The sequence below is a fragment of the Carlito syrichta genome, unplaced genomic scaffold (assembly GCF_000164805.1).
Source record: "Carlito syrichta isolate Samal-C Ts95f unplaced genomic scaffold, Tarsius_syrichta-2.0.1 Scaffold310362, whole genome shotgun sequence".
Classification (NCBI taxonomy): Eukaryota; Metazoa; Chordata; class Mammalia; order Primates; family Tarsiidae; genus Carlito; species Carlito syrichta.
The window spans coordinates 269,897-286,667 of NW_007254458.1; the positions used below are offsets into that span (position 1 = coordinate 269,897).

Here is a 16,771-nt window from a genome sequence, read left to right on the forward strand (position 1 = left end):
TGTCTTTCCTATAGAAAGTGTCCTTCAAAGTAACAAACAGTAGACATGGGGAAGCTTCTCTTATGTAGAAGAAACCCAACAAATACAGGCAAAAAGAATGATAGCATTAGAGCTTTGCCACCTTGTAGCCCCCCAAAATGAATGGATCTAGGCAATGACCATCAATAGTTACTGCCATCATATGACACATTATGGAAGTACCCAATGCCATTTATGAAATTTTCTTTAAAAAAACAAAAAAGAGGAAGGCATGGAGGAAAGAAACCAGAATTCAAATGAGCTGCCAATTTACAGAGAATTTGAGAAGAGATCTACTGAAGAAATAACATCATGGGGATATGATCAGTGAAAACCAGGTGTCAGAATCTCTTTACAGAGTAAGCAGCTCAGTTTCTTCAACAAATAAATTGCAAAAAAAAAAAAGGAAAGCTGTGGCTGGGCTCGGTGGTTCAGCCTGTAATCTCAGCACTTTGAGAGGCCGAGGTGAGAGGATTGCCTGAGCCCGCAGTTAGAGACCAGCCCGGGCAACTTGGCAAGACTTAGTCTCTACAATAAATAAAAAATCAGCTGAGTGTGGTAACGTGCGCCTGTAGTACCAGCTACTTGGAAGGCTGAGGCGGAAGGATCATTGGAGCCTAGTAGATTGATGCTGGGATGGCCGTGAGTGTGCCACTGCACTCCAGCTTGGGAGATGGAGTGAGACTCCAACTCAAACAAAACAAAACAAAACAAAACAAAACAAAAAACAGGGAAGCTGCAAAAACCTTTTCAACAATTGCAATGTATATATGTCAACTTCTATACTGAAATGTTCACAGATGAAATTATATAATAGCCAGGAGAGGGGTGAAGAATAGATAAAATAAAATTGACCACTAGTTGCAGTTGGGTACTAAGTAGATGGGGGTTTATCATACTATACTTATTTATAATGATTAAGAATCTGCCACTGCACTCCAGCCTCAGCCACAGACTAAGACACCAACTCAAAAAACAAAAACAAAAACCACCACCAACAAAAAACACTTAAGTTTTGTTAAGCTTAAAAGTCTTCTCTTAGGATAGTGAACTAGGTAGGTCTTTCTGGCGTCTCTTGATAGAAATATATCAAGGATGAGATAAATAACAGCCCACCAGATCAGGCTTCTCATTGCAAAAACAAAACGAAAAATGCACTAATTAAAACTTTTCTGAATCTAGTTGGGGGTAATGAAACTGTTCAGAAGGGTAAAATTTGGTTGATAACGGGATTTGTGATTTTGTCAGTGAAACATTTTTCCTGTAGGTATGCTCTGGTCAGAGAAGTGCAATATATACATATGTGGCAGAGTTTCACAATGAAACCTCAATCCGTGATATCTTGAGTTCTTTATAACAGGATCTTACTACTGGATAGAAAAATCTCCATATTTAGCAAGCATGGGGATTGGTTGATAGCTTCTTGCTCAAATACAATCTTTTTTTTTTTTTTTTCAGTTGGAGTCTCACTCTGGTGCCCAGGCTGGCACGCTCATGGCCACCCCACCGTCGACCCGCTGGACTCTGGCCATCCTCCCACCTCAGCCTGCCTAGTAGCAGGAACTACAGGTGTGTGCTACCATGCCCAGTCAATTTTGTATTTATTGTAAAGACGAGGTCTTGCCAAGTTGCCCAGGCTGGTCTCGAACCTGTGGGGTCAGTATAATCATTTTAATATACACTCCTGGGTAACAGGTACAAAATTTAAGAAATTAAACATTAACCAACACAAGGAATCCCTCCTCATATTCTGTTACTTCCTTTCCAAAGGTAATTAATTCTGCTGTTTCTGAACTTAATGTAAATAAAATTGTACATCGTGTTCTTTTGTGTATGGCTTCCTTTGTTCAACATCACATTTGTGAGATCCTTCCATGTAGTTTTATTAATTTCATTTTGTTCATTTGCATTACTATAAAGTATTCCATCATTTAAATATATCATTATGAAATCCTTATCTCTAATAATACCTTTTGCCCTAAAGTATACTTTAACATCAATATAGTTAATACCAGCTTTATTTTGGATAAAGTCCAAAATTTCTTACAGGTTAGAATTTGATGCTTGTAGTCTGCAGGATCAAGGACTTAGCAGTTAATTCTATAATCTGAAGCACAAAATAATGATATAGTTGCTTATCAATTGAATAGAGGGCAATTTCTTTCAGTAGAACTATTCAGTGAGTTTTCCCTGTTACTCTGTCTATACCCTTAGAATAAATATAGGGATGAAATATATACATGAGAGGAACCAAAAAGTCCTGGCATTTATTTAAAAGTTGTGCATTTATTTTTACATGTTTAAACTTCAGTCACCTTCAAAGTTGTTTGATGCAGTACACCTATCGAGATGCTTTTTCCACTGCTCAAAAGTTTTTGAACTTGTCAATTTGGATGCTTTAGTGCTTCTGCCATTGTTTCACCTCTTCCACATCAGCAAAACATTTCCTTTTGAGGACTTATTTATGGGGAGAAACAAAAGTAACTCAGGGCAAGATCAGGTGAATATGGAGGGTGGGGCGCAGGGATCATGCCAGTTTTGGTCAAAAACTGGTAAACAGCGTGGTGTGGGCAGATGCACTGTCACGATGGAAGAACCAGTCACCTGCTTGCCACAACTCAGTATGTATGTTTCTTCCGTAAATTGTGACACAACTGTCTCAAAACTTCCAGATAAAAACTTTGTTGACCGTTTGATTCAGAGGAAAAAATTCTCAGTGTATTATGAGAAGCCCACCCTCTAAAAGATAATTCTTTTTTTTTTTTTAAGTTCCCCTTGTATATATTCTTCATGGAACATTAGAATCCTTAACCTTTTCTGGTTTCTTTGTACTTGTAGAGTTGGAAACTACATAAAAACCCAATGGTTCAGTGATAATTTCAGCAAAATTATTACTATAATTTTATCACTTCAGCATAAATTGTATATATATATATATTTTGAGTTGGAGTCTCACTCTGTGGCCCAGACTGGAGTGCAGTGGCACGCTCACGGCCACCGCAGCCTCGACCTGCTGGACTCCAGTGATCCTTCTGCCTCAGCCTTCCAAGTAGCCAGAACTATAGGCATGCACTACCACGCCTGACTTATTTTTGATTTTTATTGTAGAAATGAGGTCTTGCCAAGTTGCCCGGGCTGGTCTCGAATCCACGGGCTCAGGTAATTGGTCTCCTAAAATGCTGTGATTACAGGCTAAGCCACCAAGTCCAGCCCATAAATTGTTTTGATACAAACATATAAAGAACATAGTAATAAATTTCCACTGTAAGTTGACAGAGACAAGAGAAAAAAGCTCTGATGTAGGCACACAAATTATAAACAAAGTGGGTCAATCACGTCTAATTATACCTAACCCAGCATCCCAGTTCAATTATCAGTAAAGGTTAGGCATTACAAATTGGACACAGCTTGTTTGATGGTGTCCTCTTATTTCAACTGTTCTTAAAGTAACAAGTATATAATTATTGCAGAACCTATATTCCTTTGTATTCATAACTGTGGAATGGAGCTAAATGTATTCTGGCTAGAATCATCTGAGAGAGGCCTCATGATCCATTTTTGGGGGTTTCCACATTAAGGCAGGAGCTCTAAAGTACTGTATTTATGGACTAAGGCTTACATTTCTACTACATCACACATTTCTAAAAGGTAAGTCACCATATGTTTGCCTGTTTTTCCCAGTCGCTAGTTCAATTGTTAGTATAATCAATATCTGGTGAATTGAATGAGTAACTCTTAAACAGTGTGATGCGCTGTGTGCCCCTGCCCCCAAATTCCTATGCCGAAGTCCAAACCCCTAGAATATCAGAATATGACTGTATTCAGACAAGGTTCTTCAGAGAGGTAATTAGGGTACAAATGTGTATGGGCCCTAATCCAATTATGACTTGTCCTCATAAGGAGAGATTCAGACAGACACACTCAGTTTGTAAGGCACAGGGAAAAGACAGTCATCTACAAATAAGGAAAGGCACTGGAAGAAATAAACACTGTTGACACCTTGATCTTGAATCTCTAGACTCCAGAACTGTGAAAAAGTAAATTTTTTTTGTTTAAGCCAGTCTGTAGTAGTTAATTATGGCAGCCCTAGCAAACTCATATAAATAGTAACTACATTTTAAATTTTACAAAAGTAGGTAGGCATTTTTACCCTTCAGCAGAAGTACTCCGACCACTTGTTGGTTTTGGTAGTTTTCAGAAGAAAACATAAGCAACTCAATACTGTGTACAGATTTTCAAGATCATAACCTTAGCAGCACTTGGCAGTATAGAACTGCCAACACTTGAGTGCAGTAAGTGTTGGACCAGGTCAAAGAGAACTGGGCTTCCCTGTGATTAACTGGAAATTGAACTAGGTGGGTTTCTCAGGTCACTGCATGGCTCTAAATGATGGTTATAATCCCTCTGCTGTGTCAATGAGCATTTCAGTCAATTAAGTTTATAAAAGCTTCACTTGGCCATCTGGCTATTTTATCTTTTCCTGATTAAAATGTCTCTTATGCTAAAATTAAGTAAATATTTAATTATTCATCTAGTAGCATTTATGAAGGCAACAGATTTTACACGCAGTCAGTAAAGCTCAGTAGGGATTACCTGATTTTCTATTCCATTAAAAATAAGTTCCCACTTCCAAGAGACTAAAATATGACTTAGATTCCTACAATCCAACAATTCTTTTAAGAATCAAGAAGGAAAACATTTGTCTAAGGAAAAGCAATATAGAGCTAGCTGGTATCTTGTCACCCTTTAATTATAATTGAGACAGGGTCTCACTTTGTTGTCCAGGCTAGAGTGCAGTGCCATAATTTTGGCTCACAGCAGCCTCAACCTCCTAGACTCAAGCGATCCTTCCACCTCAGTATCTTGAGTAGATGGGACTACAAGCATGTGCTACCACACCCAACTAATTTTTTGTTTTTGTAGAGGTGATGTCTAGCTATGTTGCCCAGGCTGGTCTTGAACTTCTCGGTTGAATGATTCTACTACTTCCTTGGCCTACCAAAATGCTAGGATTATAGGTGTCAGTCACCATACCTGGTTCTCAAATTAAAAGGACACAAATATGGTTTGAGATCACATCTCATGTCTCAAAGTGTATGTATACTCATACCATAGGGATGCCAAATACTGAACAAAACTGGAAAGAAGTGTCCCAAGTCTAGTTTGGCATTACACACACACACACACACACACACACACACGCACACACACAATGAGAGTGAACAAGCAAGCACAGTAACATGTACTTGCACAAAAGGGGGGCAATATGTTGGAGAAGAAGGCGCATTATAAGATTAGAAAAGCATTTGCTCCTCAAAATGAGAATTATTCCTATACTGATAGATTAATTTTCCCATTTTGAAAGTTGTTTGAATATGTGCTTGCTATTCTCTAACCATGACACGTTTAGATGGATGGCTATGAAAAAGAAAAGAAAATATGACATCATTAGAATTACAGGAAGACAAGGGGAAACCCAAAGTACAGACAAGAACACAGAAAAATTTTAAGAGAGTACAGATGCCATGACATTTATTAAAAGGCATGCTACAATGCTATACTTGTTAGGAAAAGAGATTAGCGATATCAAGTAATAATCAGCAAATATACAAACTGAATGAAAATGGATATTGTAGTGTACAGAAGCTTGAATTAACCATGCACTACGCATTTAGAAAATATGTTTTTAATATTTATCTTCTCTTTGCATTTATAACATAATTCACTTCAACAGTCACAGAATCCTTTTCTTCCAATGCCACAAACTCTGTTACAAATGAAAGCTGGTACTCCTGCTTATCAAAATATACAAGACAATTGATGTTTTATATAAAACCACTTTATATGTTAACTTGTTCCCAAAACCCCTTTTTTTTTCTTTTTTGGCCTGGTTAAAAAAAATGTTGTTACAAATATTTACAGCATTTTTTTCTGTTAGATGAACATTCTCACAAACCGAAAAGGGGAATTTTATGAACAGACTACTAAAACATGAGAGAATGTCTGAGGCTCCTAGCTGTGCTATTTTTTTCCCTTAAATACAGTACTGAAAACACCCATCAAACCCTTGTCATCCTAATCCATCCCGTTCACATTTAAATTCCCATATTCTCTAAGTAGTCTATTCACCCATAGGAAATAGAAAGTAAAGGCCGCTCTGCATTGGGTCTTCTTTCAGAAAGGAGCTTGGGGAAAATGCTTCACAGAGGAGTTAAAACCAGAACAGTTAGTCTTTGGTCAGAGCAATGAGGTGACATTTTGATGCAAAACTTTGCTTGGTCAGCAATCTTTATAACTGGTACTTTCTGGATGTGGGATGAATTGTTGAAAGATCTGGGTAACAATCATAAGGAAAAAAAAGGCCAGAGTATGATTTTTTTAATGGCATTTAAATATTTAAATATTTGTTATTACAACCACAACATAGATCCAAAAACTGAAAATAATAGAACAAAAAAAGTCTGTTGACAGTGCTGATTTAAGCTTGCCATAAGCAGCCTTCAATCATGACTATTATCACCAAGGTCACTGGACCAGACAAATATCCCTGTTCTCTGGAACATATGCCTCAGGTTACAAAAACTAAGGTAACTACCACAAACATTTAGAGCAGCTCTATTCTTGGACCTGCACAATGCTCTATAATGAATATTATGTGATAAAGGCAGAAGTGTAACTGAGACTTCATTTATGCAGTTACAATTCTTTGCTTATATGAAGTTTGTGGAACAGCATTCTTTTAAAACTGTATAGTATATGTTTCCTGAAAACCAGAATACTGATACTATTTTAGTCTCAAATAGGAAGAAAAGGTCAATTAAGACTACTGAAGAAGGCACATATACTTTGGTCCTGTTTTTTCTCCCACTATAAAACCCCCAAAACTAAGATTTTAATAATTTTCTATTTGTTAAACCATTCACAACTAGCTGTTAGAATTTGCTCTGAAAAAAGACTGCAAATAATCCTGTAGATAATATAACTCTTTTAAGACAGTTGAGTTCTATTTTTAAATTTTGTGCAATCTAAGTTGTAGTTCTTTTAGCACAATAGAATATGTTAAGTCTGGCAGTTTTGTTCTTTAACAACAGATCAAAACAAAGGAAAGGCTAAGAAAAATGCTTTATGCATCATCTTTATGCATCATCGTGCTGTCCTTTTTGGTTTTAAAAATAGCAGTACACATTAGGTTTTCTAAGTGATAGGTGATGGTTTGGCAAAATTAGGCTTTTAAATGACTCATGGGGGGAGGGGAAGACATGTACTTTTGAGTTTGTCACTTTTTGCCCCAAAAGATTTAGTGGGAAGAGAAGAGAAACTGTATGACAATATACTCAATATTCAAATATTGCTGACTGATGACAAGGAGACTGAAAAGTTTCTATGAAACTGAACAGAGACATTCATAAGAGCTGCTGCTTATCAACTAAAGCAGAACCCATTATCGTCATTCTAGGTGGAACGAAAGGCCCTGCTCTTGCTCCCACAAGGAATTAGGCAGGCAGAATTGTGTCTCTCAAAATTGTGAGTTCTGCAACTTTCAATAGTAAATCAAAAGCATTACTTCTAATGACTGATTACCATATTGTCTTAAACAAAGAATTTATGGCATTCTCTAAGAGCTACTGGGTAATTCTGATACTTTCCAGTAAGTATCAATTAAAATACTGGGTCATTTTTCTATTTGTATTTTACACAAAACACATTTTACTGTTATACACGTTATTCAGATCTCAAAGTAAATCATTTGGCATAATTTGCTACTGTTAAATGTGTGCTGCTATTTTTCAAAGTCCTGAATATATATACTTTGTGTAAAAGTCAAGACACCTTGAAAATGATAAGACAATACTCTTAAGATAAAGTAAATAAACTTAAAAATAGCATATTACGATAGATTAACAAAGAAAAAGAAGCCATTGCTAGCAGATACTGAATACATACATGCCAAAACAAAACTACACAGATCTAGTTTTTCCACCACCCTGATATTTTTAACTCTTTTTTACAAAAACGATGCCAACACAGAACTGTAGACCTCTATAATTCCAAAAGCAAATAGCTCAATATGGGCAACATCCATGTGCTATAGCTAATTTTAGACACAAACTGGTGATTGCAAACATACTATTTTAAAACAAGAACATCCCACTTTTCCAAATCTTAATTTGGCTAATTTTCCTTTGTCAATAAATTAAAATGTATGTAATGTGCATATGTATATACAACTTTAGAAAAGTGTATGTATGTATATATACTTATCTACACACACACACCCCTATACAAATCTCTGAAAAGGATTCAGATGTTCTCTCTCAGATTTAAAGGCTATTCTCTACTGCAAAATCACACTCAACACATTATGATCTCCCTTCTGCTATTAGCAACTTTTGCTACATTTACGCTGAACGTTATGAGAATTAATAAATTACACAGTAATTCCTAGTTCAAAACAAATGAAATGATCCAATTTAATGTGGCACTAAAAATTATAATAGTACCTGCGTGGAAAGAAAAAAAAGCAAATTTTGGGAGATTTCTCCAAGACCTTTTTTCCTCCCTTCCATACCATATCTAGGTAAAAATATGTTTTCATAAGTAAAAAAAAAAAAATGCACACACAACTACATACATGATTATACCTATCTATTCAGCCAGTACTAAACTAACTCATTTGAAAGGTCTTAACTTGGTATCCTCCTTCCTGTTCTACCAGCTAACTGTTGCTCAGTGGTGGGTGAATTCTGCTTTTCAAACAATCTATAGTATCTCTTGTAATCTCTGTTTTTTGGTAAAAATTCTTTTGTAAAAACTTCACTATGTTCAAATGAAAAGCTTTAATGTAGCAAAGAGATTAAATTTTTTTTTCTTTTTAGAGATGGAATCTTGCTATGTTGCTCAGGCTGGAATGCAGTGGCTATTCACAGGAGCAATCATAGCACACTGCAGTCTTGAACTCCTGGGCTAAGTGATCCTCCTGCCTCAGCCTTCCAAGTAGCTGAGACTATAGGTATGCACTACCATGCCCAGCAAGATATTGTTTTAAAGATAAAATGAGCCACTTAGAGAATCTGAAAAATGTTAAAGGAGTGAACAAAAATAACTCTTTTGATAAATTCTGCTTTAAAAAAAAACTGACCAAGCATTGAAAAAATAATTAACAAAAGCAAAGTTTCTTACTAAAAGGAAACAATTTTACATTATACAATCACTGAAGCAACATGAAAATGTACTCTTACATTCAATCAAAAGGAGAGGGACAGAATATGAGAAATAACCCACCTTTTCTCATACTTCAAATTCGTGGGCACTCAGCAATGAAACTACATTAACAAAGAAAAGCAAGTTCTCACTTGAGTACTGAGAAAAGCCAAGGAATCCTGAGACAAATTCTGATGGGTGATAAAGATATTCTATAGCCCCAAACTGGTTTGCAATAACTGGCACTAGCCACTATCATCACAATGTAAAGAGGCCTACAGGTGTGCACTGAATTATTCCCCAAACCATTCACCCTTCCTACCCCTTCTCTGCACCAAAGCACCAAAGATTTGAATAAAAACTATTACTTATTGAAAACCACTTAAAACTGCAATGAAAAAAAATTTTAAATCCTTACCAAAACAGGGAAAGAAAACCAAAACTCACCAAGCCCACAATATAGTTTTCAAGATATTCAGATAAAACTCTAACCTATTGTATCTTAAGCACATAATAAGGCACATAATAAGAAATTAAGTAAATACACAGTAATTCTGAATAAGTATTAGAGATTATAGTGGTACAAAAAACCCTTGAGATTAATTTTTTTTTTCTAAAAGAAGACCTTACCAAAAATAACTTTTAAAAAATCTGTCAAACCATGATAGACCTGAATATTTTCCTTAAGACTGTAAACTTTTTCTGAAAACAATTATAAAAAAGTAGTTTATAAGTAGGATTACCTTCTTTTAAAATTTTCCAAGATCACATTATATTACTTGACAAACAAGTCATTTTGAAATTTAAAACATGATTTTTCCTAACAAAATTACCAATTATTCTGACTTCTGAATAGTTCCTAGTTGAATTCCACTTAATTTCCCTGGGGACAGTTGAGACACTTCATTTTTCCATAGTCTTAAAAAGTTAAAGACAGGCATTATTCAAAGGAGTGTCTTACAGTGAAAAAAAGAAATCATTCAAAGAAAACATGCAGGTTTATAAATCTGCTCCCAATACAACTCAATGTGTTTATGTATAACAACCATCAAAATATGGCAAATATCTGATACAATTTATAAGTAAACATAATTTTCTACAAGGGTCGAACTTCTGAATCCTAAGGTTAATAACTTGGTCATAAGTCATTTAAATTACTTACATCAAGTAATTTTAAAAGTCCATATGTTTAAATTTTTCAAAAGTACAAAGGAGTTTAGAAATGTATAAGGCTGATAAGAACCCAAACTAAAAGAAAGTTCATCTTCTTGAAATCTGATTTAACATAGGGAATTAAATTACTGAAAAGTATTTTTTCCTGATTTTTTCTTCCTGAAGGTTATTTTCATACAAACCTTGATACAAAAGAAAAACATTTGATTGGCAGGGGGAGAAAAGAGAAAAAAGAACATCCCTTGTTTTTAAATATACTTGAATATCAAACTCAGAGTTATTTTTGTGAAAGAGGCAGAATTGGTCTTGAGCTGCTTCAGTCTATGTCTGAAGTAAGTTTTACTGAAATTATGGTCCAGTTTTAGGAGAAAATTCACAGAAAAGTCAGATTGTAGATTTTGAGAAGGAAACTCGGAGGTGGTGATTTTCTCCAAGGTCATGGTTATGAAGTTCAATGAGAGCCTGAATTGCTTCTTCCACAGATCCCAACTGAATGAGTGCCATTTTGCGATCTTTCCTGAAAATGGTATAAGAAATAAAAAAAGGACTTATAATTAATTTTGCTTTCAAATTTCTTCCCCCACCAGAAAGCTTCACTGAAATACCTTTAAAATTTACATACCATATTAAATAATATTAATGTATTTATTGAAAGGGAAGACTTACTGAAAGAATTTAAAAGCCTTCACTGAACATCCAGCTTCTATGAAAAGGTTCTTCAGATCATCCACTGTAACAGAAGGGCTGTGAAAACATCACAGAGAAAGTGAGTTCTCAAATGAAGCAAAGATTAACTCTTGCAATCATTAAATCTCTAAGGTATTTTATATTTCAAACAGAACTACTAAGCCACATAACACTTAAATTGGAAGGTCCTGAAAAAATGTTCAAAACTGACATACACACATTCTCAAGCAATGGGATTTTGTTTCAATATTTGCAGAAGACATGGGCAGGTATATAAAGGGCAAGGAAATCGTTCTATATTCTTTTTTTTAAAAAATGCAGCTGTGCTTGGAAGCTATATTTATTCTTATTAGTCATACCACTGGCTTCAGTAATCAACTTGCCAAGTTATTTTCCTAGCTCTGACTTGTCTGCTATAGACCAGAGTTCTGCACTTTCATTTTCAGCTGATTTCAGGGTAATTCTAAATGTCTATATGTGGTAGCCAGGCTCTAAGATGGCACCCAATTTCTCTTGCCTCCTAATAGTCATATGCTTGGGTATTCCCCTCCCACACAGAGATGTCCTCTGTAACACTTAGATATTGTAGAAATGGTAACATGTAATCTCTGAAGCTGAGAGACATTGTGGTTTCTACTATGCCCTCTCTTGAATCATTAGCTTTGAAAAAAGCCAGCTCCCATTTCATGAGGACACTATGGAGAAGGAACTGAGGACTTCTATCAACAAATAAGTACATGACTGAGACACTTTGGAAGTAGATCCTATAGGTCTAGGTAAAGCCTTCTGATGATTACGCCCTCCCCTGCATCTTGACTGCAACCTTAGGAAGGACTCACAGCCAAAACCATCCACCTAAGCCACTTCTGGATTCCTGACTGAGAGTAACAGTGCGAGATGATTAATATTGACTACTGTGATCTAAATTGTGAAGATCTGGGATGATTTGCTAATGCAGCTGTACATAACTAATATAGCAGTCTATCACATGAATAAAAGCAGAGTAACTTCTTATGACTGCCAGCAAGGCTAGTAGAACAATTCTGTAAGGAGACTGATTTGAGTTTACAGTCTATTCCTCATTCACTTTGTATACTACTTTAAGTTATTTAATGAGTCTCTGTTTCATTAATAAAATGAAACTAATGACCTTAATTCAAGGGTTATTATGAATAACAGTGACAACAACAGAAAGTGAAATGGTAGTTACCAGGGCCTGGGATTTGGGGAAAACAGAGAGTTACTGCTTAATAAGCACAGAGTTTCAGTCTGGGATGATGAAAAAGTTCTGCAAATGGACAGATGTGAAGTGATGGCTGCATAATAATGTGAATGTATACTACACTATATACTTAAAAATGGTCAAAATGGTAAATTTTACATTCTGTATATTATATTTCATATATATTTTAAAAGTTGTTATGGAGATTGAAGCAACAAGTGTAAAGCACCAACAAAATACTCATTACTTGGCTATTATTGCCCTGGTACCCTACTCCACAGTGATGAGCTGCTAAATTTCTAGAATGATGTAATACACATTTTTTTATTGACTCCACCAGTTTCCTAGCTGGCATGAGGTTTGATCCATTGTCCAATCTGGACTCAAGCTTTCTCCATGTAGCTTAACTGGAGACTAGCAGGGAGGTTGGGAATTTCAACACTATCCTGGGTAATTATTTTCTATTCCTATTCAGCTCTCATTTTCATTCTCAGTAATGTTCTGGAACTTTACCCCTTCACATCCCCTCAGTTTTTACAATTTTACACACAATATGTTCCCCCCAGGCTTTATCTTTCTTTTCCTAACCTTATCCCCTTTTATGTATTAGTTTAAATTTTAAAAATTTAACTTAAAATTTGCCATTTAAAAATATTTTAACAATTCCTTTATTTTTATTTTTTGAGTTGGGGGTCTCACTCTGTCCCACGTTGAAGTGCAAGTGGCACACTCATGGCTCACTGCAGCCTTGACCTCCTGGGTTCAGGCAATCATTCTGCCTCAGTCTCTCAAGCACCCAGAACTACAGGTGTGTGTCACTATGCCCAGCTAATTTTTTTATTGTAAAGATGACGTTTCACTGTGTTGCCTAGGCTGATCTTGAACTCCTGGGCTTAAGCAATCTTCCCACCTTGGCCTCTCAAAGTACTGGGATTCCAGGTATAAGAACCAAATCTGGCCTGTTTTAACAATTTCAAAAGTCTATGAACAAAATTATCAATTTTGTAGATTAAGGATTTCAAGTATTAGGATAGGGATTGCAGGCGTTTTCTTTAAAGGGTCAAATAGTAAATATCTTAGGCTATGTGGGTCATACAGTCTCTGCTGCAACTATTCAGCTTTGCTACTACTGTACCTCAAAAGCAACCATAGATATTATGTAAATGAAACAAGTGTACTTGTTGTTACATGAAACTTTACTTATGGAAGGTGAAATTTGAATAATATATAATTTTCTCATATCACAAAATATTTTTCTTCCATTTTAAAACATATCATTCTTAACTCACGGGCCATACAAAAATCATTATGGGCTACAGTTTGTCAATTCCTGCATTAGAAGACAACTAAAGCACACATCCAATACAACACTGGTTAATAAAGAGACCTACAGAGTGATCACAGGAAAATAACTTTTATGTAAAAAATAGCCTTTAGGTGATTAACATATATATGGCTTTGCAGCTTATAAATAAGAAGTACAGAATTCATTTTGACCAAGTTCTTAGATACACAAATTATTTGATTTTGCTGTACTGGTTACATAAGCACCACTACTTCTATAAAGGGATGTATCAAAGGAATATTTCTACATACATCTATTTTTATGATCTTTTTTTACTGAAAGGTAACTAGGTGCTAATTCTCTATTTGGAAAGAAAAATTTAAAACACTGGTATCTTTAAACTTGTATGTTGTTTGACTTTAGATATAGCTTTCTTAAGGCATGATGGCAATGAATTATCTACAAGAAACTGTTAAAATTAGCGAATGTGGTGACATGTGCCTGTGGTTCCAGCTACTTGGAAAACTGAGGTGGAAGGATCACCTGAGCCCAGCAAGCTGAGGTTGTGGCAGCTGTAAGTGTGCCACTGCCCTCCAGCCTGGCTGAGACTGCGACTCAAAACAAACAAACAAACAAAACTGTTAACTAGGACAACTGCTAGGTTAGAGCAATTTCAGTTTTTATCTTTCCCGAATCACATATGTAGATTACTTATCATCTAAATAAATAGCAACCTATTAGGTACATACGGAATGTTGGAAAGATGCAGAGTGGCTGATGGTGGAAAGATATTCTGGAAATTTTTGGAGCCAGGTTTTTTAAAGCGATGCAAAGGACTATTGCTGAAATCCTTAGTTAGACCTTGGTCTTCTTGTCCCTCTCGAGGAAGCTGAACTGCTTGATGCTTGGACAGTGTAGCACGAAGCACTTTTCCATAAAGTCTCTGGCCACTTAGATGGTTCATTGCTAGTATACAGGAAGAAATTTTTAAAAGTTTGGGCATTAAAGTAGATTTCTCAGTAATATTTGTCTATATTACCATAAATTACTAAACAAAAAACTATTTTTCCAATCAGAGTGCTATAAAGTTTGAGCGTGCCTTGGAACATAAATGTTCATGAAATGGTTACTGAATATATTAGTTTTATCTCAAGCCAAACATTTGTATAAGACATCTAAGCAGTAATATTTTTTTTTTTTTGAGTTGGAGTCTCACTCTGTCGCCCAAACTGGAGTGCAGTGGCCGCTCCCGGCCACCGCAGCCTCGCCTGCTGGGCTCCGGCGATCCTTCCGCCTCAGCCTTTCGAGTAGCCGGAATTACAGGCATGCGCTACCACGCCCGGCTGATTTTTTGATTTATTGTAGAGATGAGCTCTTGCTGCCCAGGCGGGTCTCGAACCCACAGGCTCAGGCAATCCACTCACCTCAGTCTCCCAAAGGCGCGGGATTATAGGCTGGGTCACCGAGCCTGGCTGTAGCAGTGATATTTTAATTGCCCCTATAACAGTGAGGCCATGAAACAATAATTTTTGCACCATCATTATGACATGCACCCAAACTTTTAAGCCACTTAACAGTTCTAGAAAATTTAGTTTGGAAAGAAAAAAAACAAACAAAATGACAGAAAACAAGTCATGTTTATTAGTTTAGACTTAATGAAAAAAGCCCTAGTGTCAAAACTCTATACATCAACAAAATGTTGATGTACAGATAAATGAAGTAGATAAATGAACTTCAGATATAAAAGAATAGCTGGATGCAGTGGCTCACTCCTGTAATCCCAGCACTGGGGGAGGCCAAGGCAAGAGGACTACCTGAGCCCACGGGTTTAAGACCAGCCTGGGCAACCTGGGGAGACCTAGTCTCTACAATACATCAAAAAATTAGCCAGGCATGATGGCATGCATCTGTAGTTCCAGTTACTTGGAAGGCTGAGGCGGAAGGATCGCATGAGTCCAGCAGGTTGAGGCTGCGGTGGCCATGAGTGTGCCACTGCACTCCAACCTGGGTGGACAGAATGAGACACCAACTCAAAAAAAAAAAAGAGAGAGAGTAATCAATATTTTAAAATCTTAAAGTATAAACAGGCGCAAATAATAATAAGGGCATTACCACAAGAAGGTACTCTTTTGTAAAGTTACATTATCACTAGCTATGTTTGTTTATTTTGAAGGAAAATACACATACAAAAGGGGCATATTCTCATAATTATTAAAAATCACTAATACCTAGCTGAGCTTGATTTGCATCTGCCATCTGAACCAAGGCATTTTCTTTCTTATTAAACATAATCTTCACTCGATGTACATCACCATACACTCCTAGTTAAGACAAAACAAAACACTGTTTTAATACATGATTGTGTAGTATTTAATTAATTTGACTAGTATATATAAAGAAGCCTTTTCTCATTCTATATACTCTCCCTTGGCAATTCCATATACTCCCACATTTTTATCTCTTCCAAGTTCTAGATCTATTCATCTACTCATCCTTTTTCACTTGGATGTATCATGGACACTTTAAATTTAATATGTCCCAAACTGGTTCATCCCCCCTTTCCTCTTCTCACTTCCCGTGTTGACTAACTGTCATCCATATAGTTGCTCCAGTCAGATACTTGGGAGTTACCTTTGACTTCTTCCTTTCCTTAAACTCTTATACTCACCCTATCAATCACCAGCACTCACTGATTCTGTGGCCTAAATATCTCTCCTATTTGTCCACTTCGAACCATCCAAGCTATCATCACCATTTCATATCAGAACTACCACAATCTAATTGATCTAACTGATCTCATTACATTCAATATTTCTATACATATATTCCCCAAAGTGGGTCCCAAATCCCAGAGAACAGGCAAAATTATTCACTAAGGTGTGAGAAAAAAATAATCAAGCTCTTAATCTGTTCTGATCTGTTTATATAAACCAATATGAAAAACTATACTTCCTGAATTTTTAATATATAAATGAAATTATAGGCAGGAGGTTCTACAATGTGAATGTCAGATACAGAAAATCATCGATAATATAAAAATGAAGTCTTTCAATAGTTGCATGTCATTACCATACTTTGTAATACAATAAGAGAATTACTATGAAAATCTTTAAGGTACACAAAAGAGCTCTAGTTACCTTCTGCACAAGTAACTAAGGGCAATTAAACCTAGAGATAAATGGTAC

At 36.0% G+C, this 16,771-nt stretch overlaps 1 protein-coding gene across 3 annotated transcripts in view; it reads right to left on the reverse strand.

Moving 5' to 3' along the window:
• Positions 1-10,198: 10,198 nt before the first annotated feature.
• Positions 10,199-16,771, reverse strand: part of PTBP3 (polypyrimidine tract binding protein 3) — a 73,639-nt gene continuing 67,066 nt past the window's right edge. For all 3 annotated transcript variants that reach the window (XM_008068332.2, XM_021717709.1, XM_008068334.2), the window contains 4 exons: positions 15,815-15,907; positions 14,336-14,552; positions 11,059-11,136; positions 10,199-10,909 (listed from right to left, as the gene is read on the reverse strand). In XM_008068332.2, coding sequence (XP_008066523.1) covers positions 10,777-10,909; positions 11,059-11,136; positions 14,336-14,552; positions 15,815-15,907 — 521 coding nt within the window. In that variant the 3' untranslated portion in view covers positions 10,199-10,776. The remainder of the gene's footprint in view (positions 10,910-11,058; positions 11,137-14,335; positions 14,553-15,814; positions 15,908-16,771) is intronic.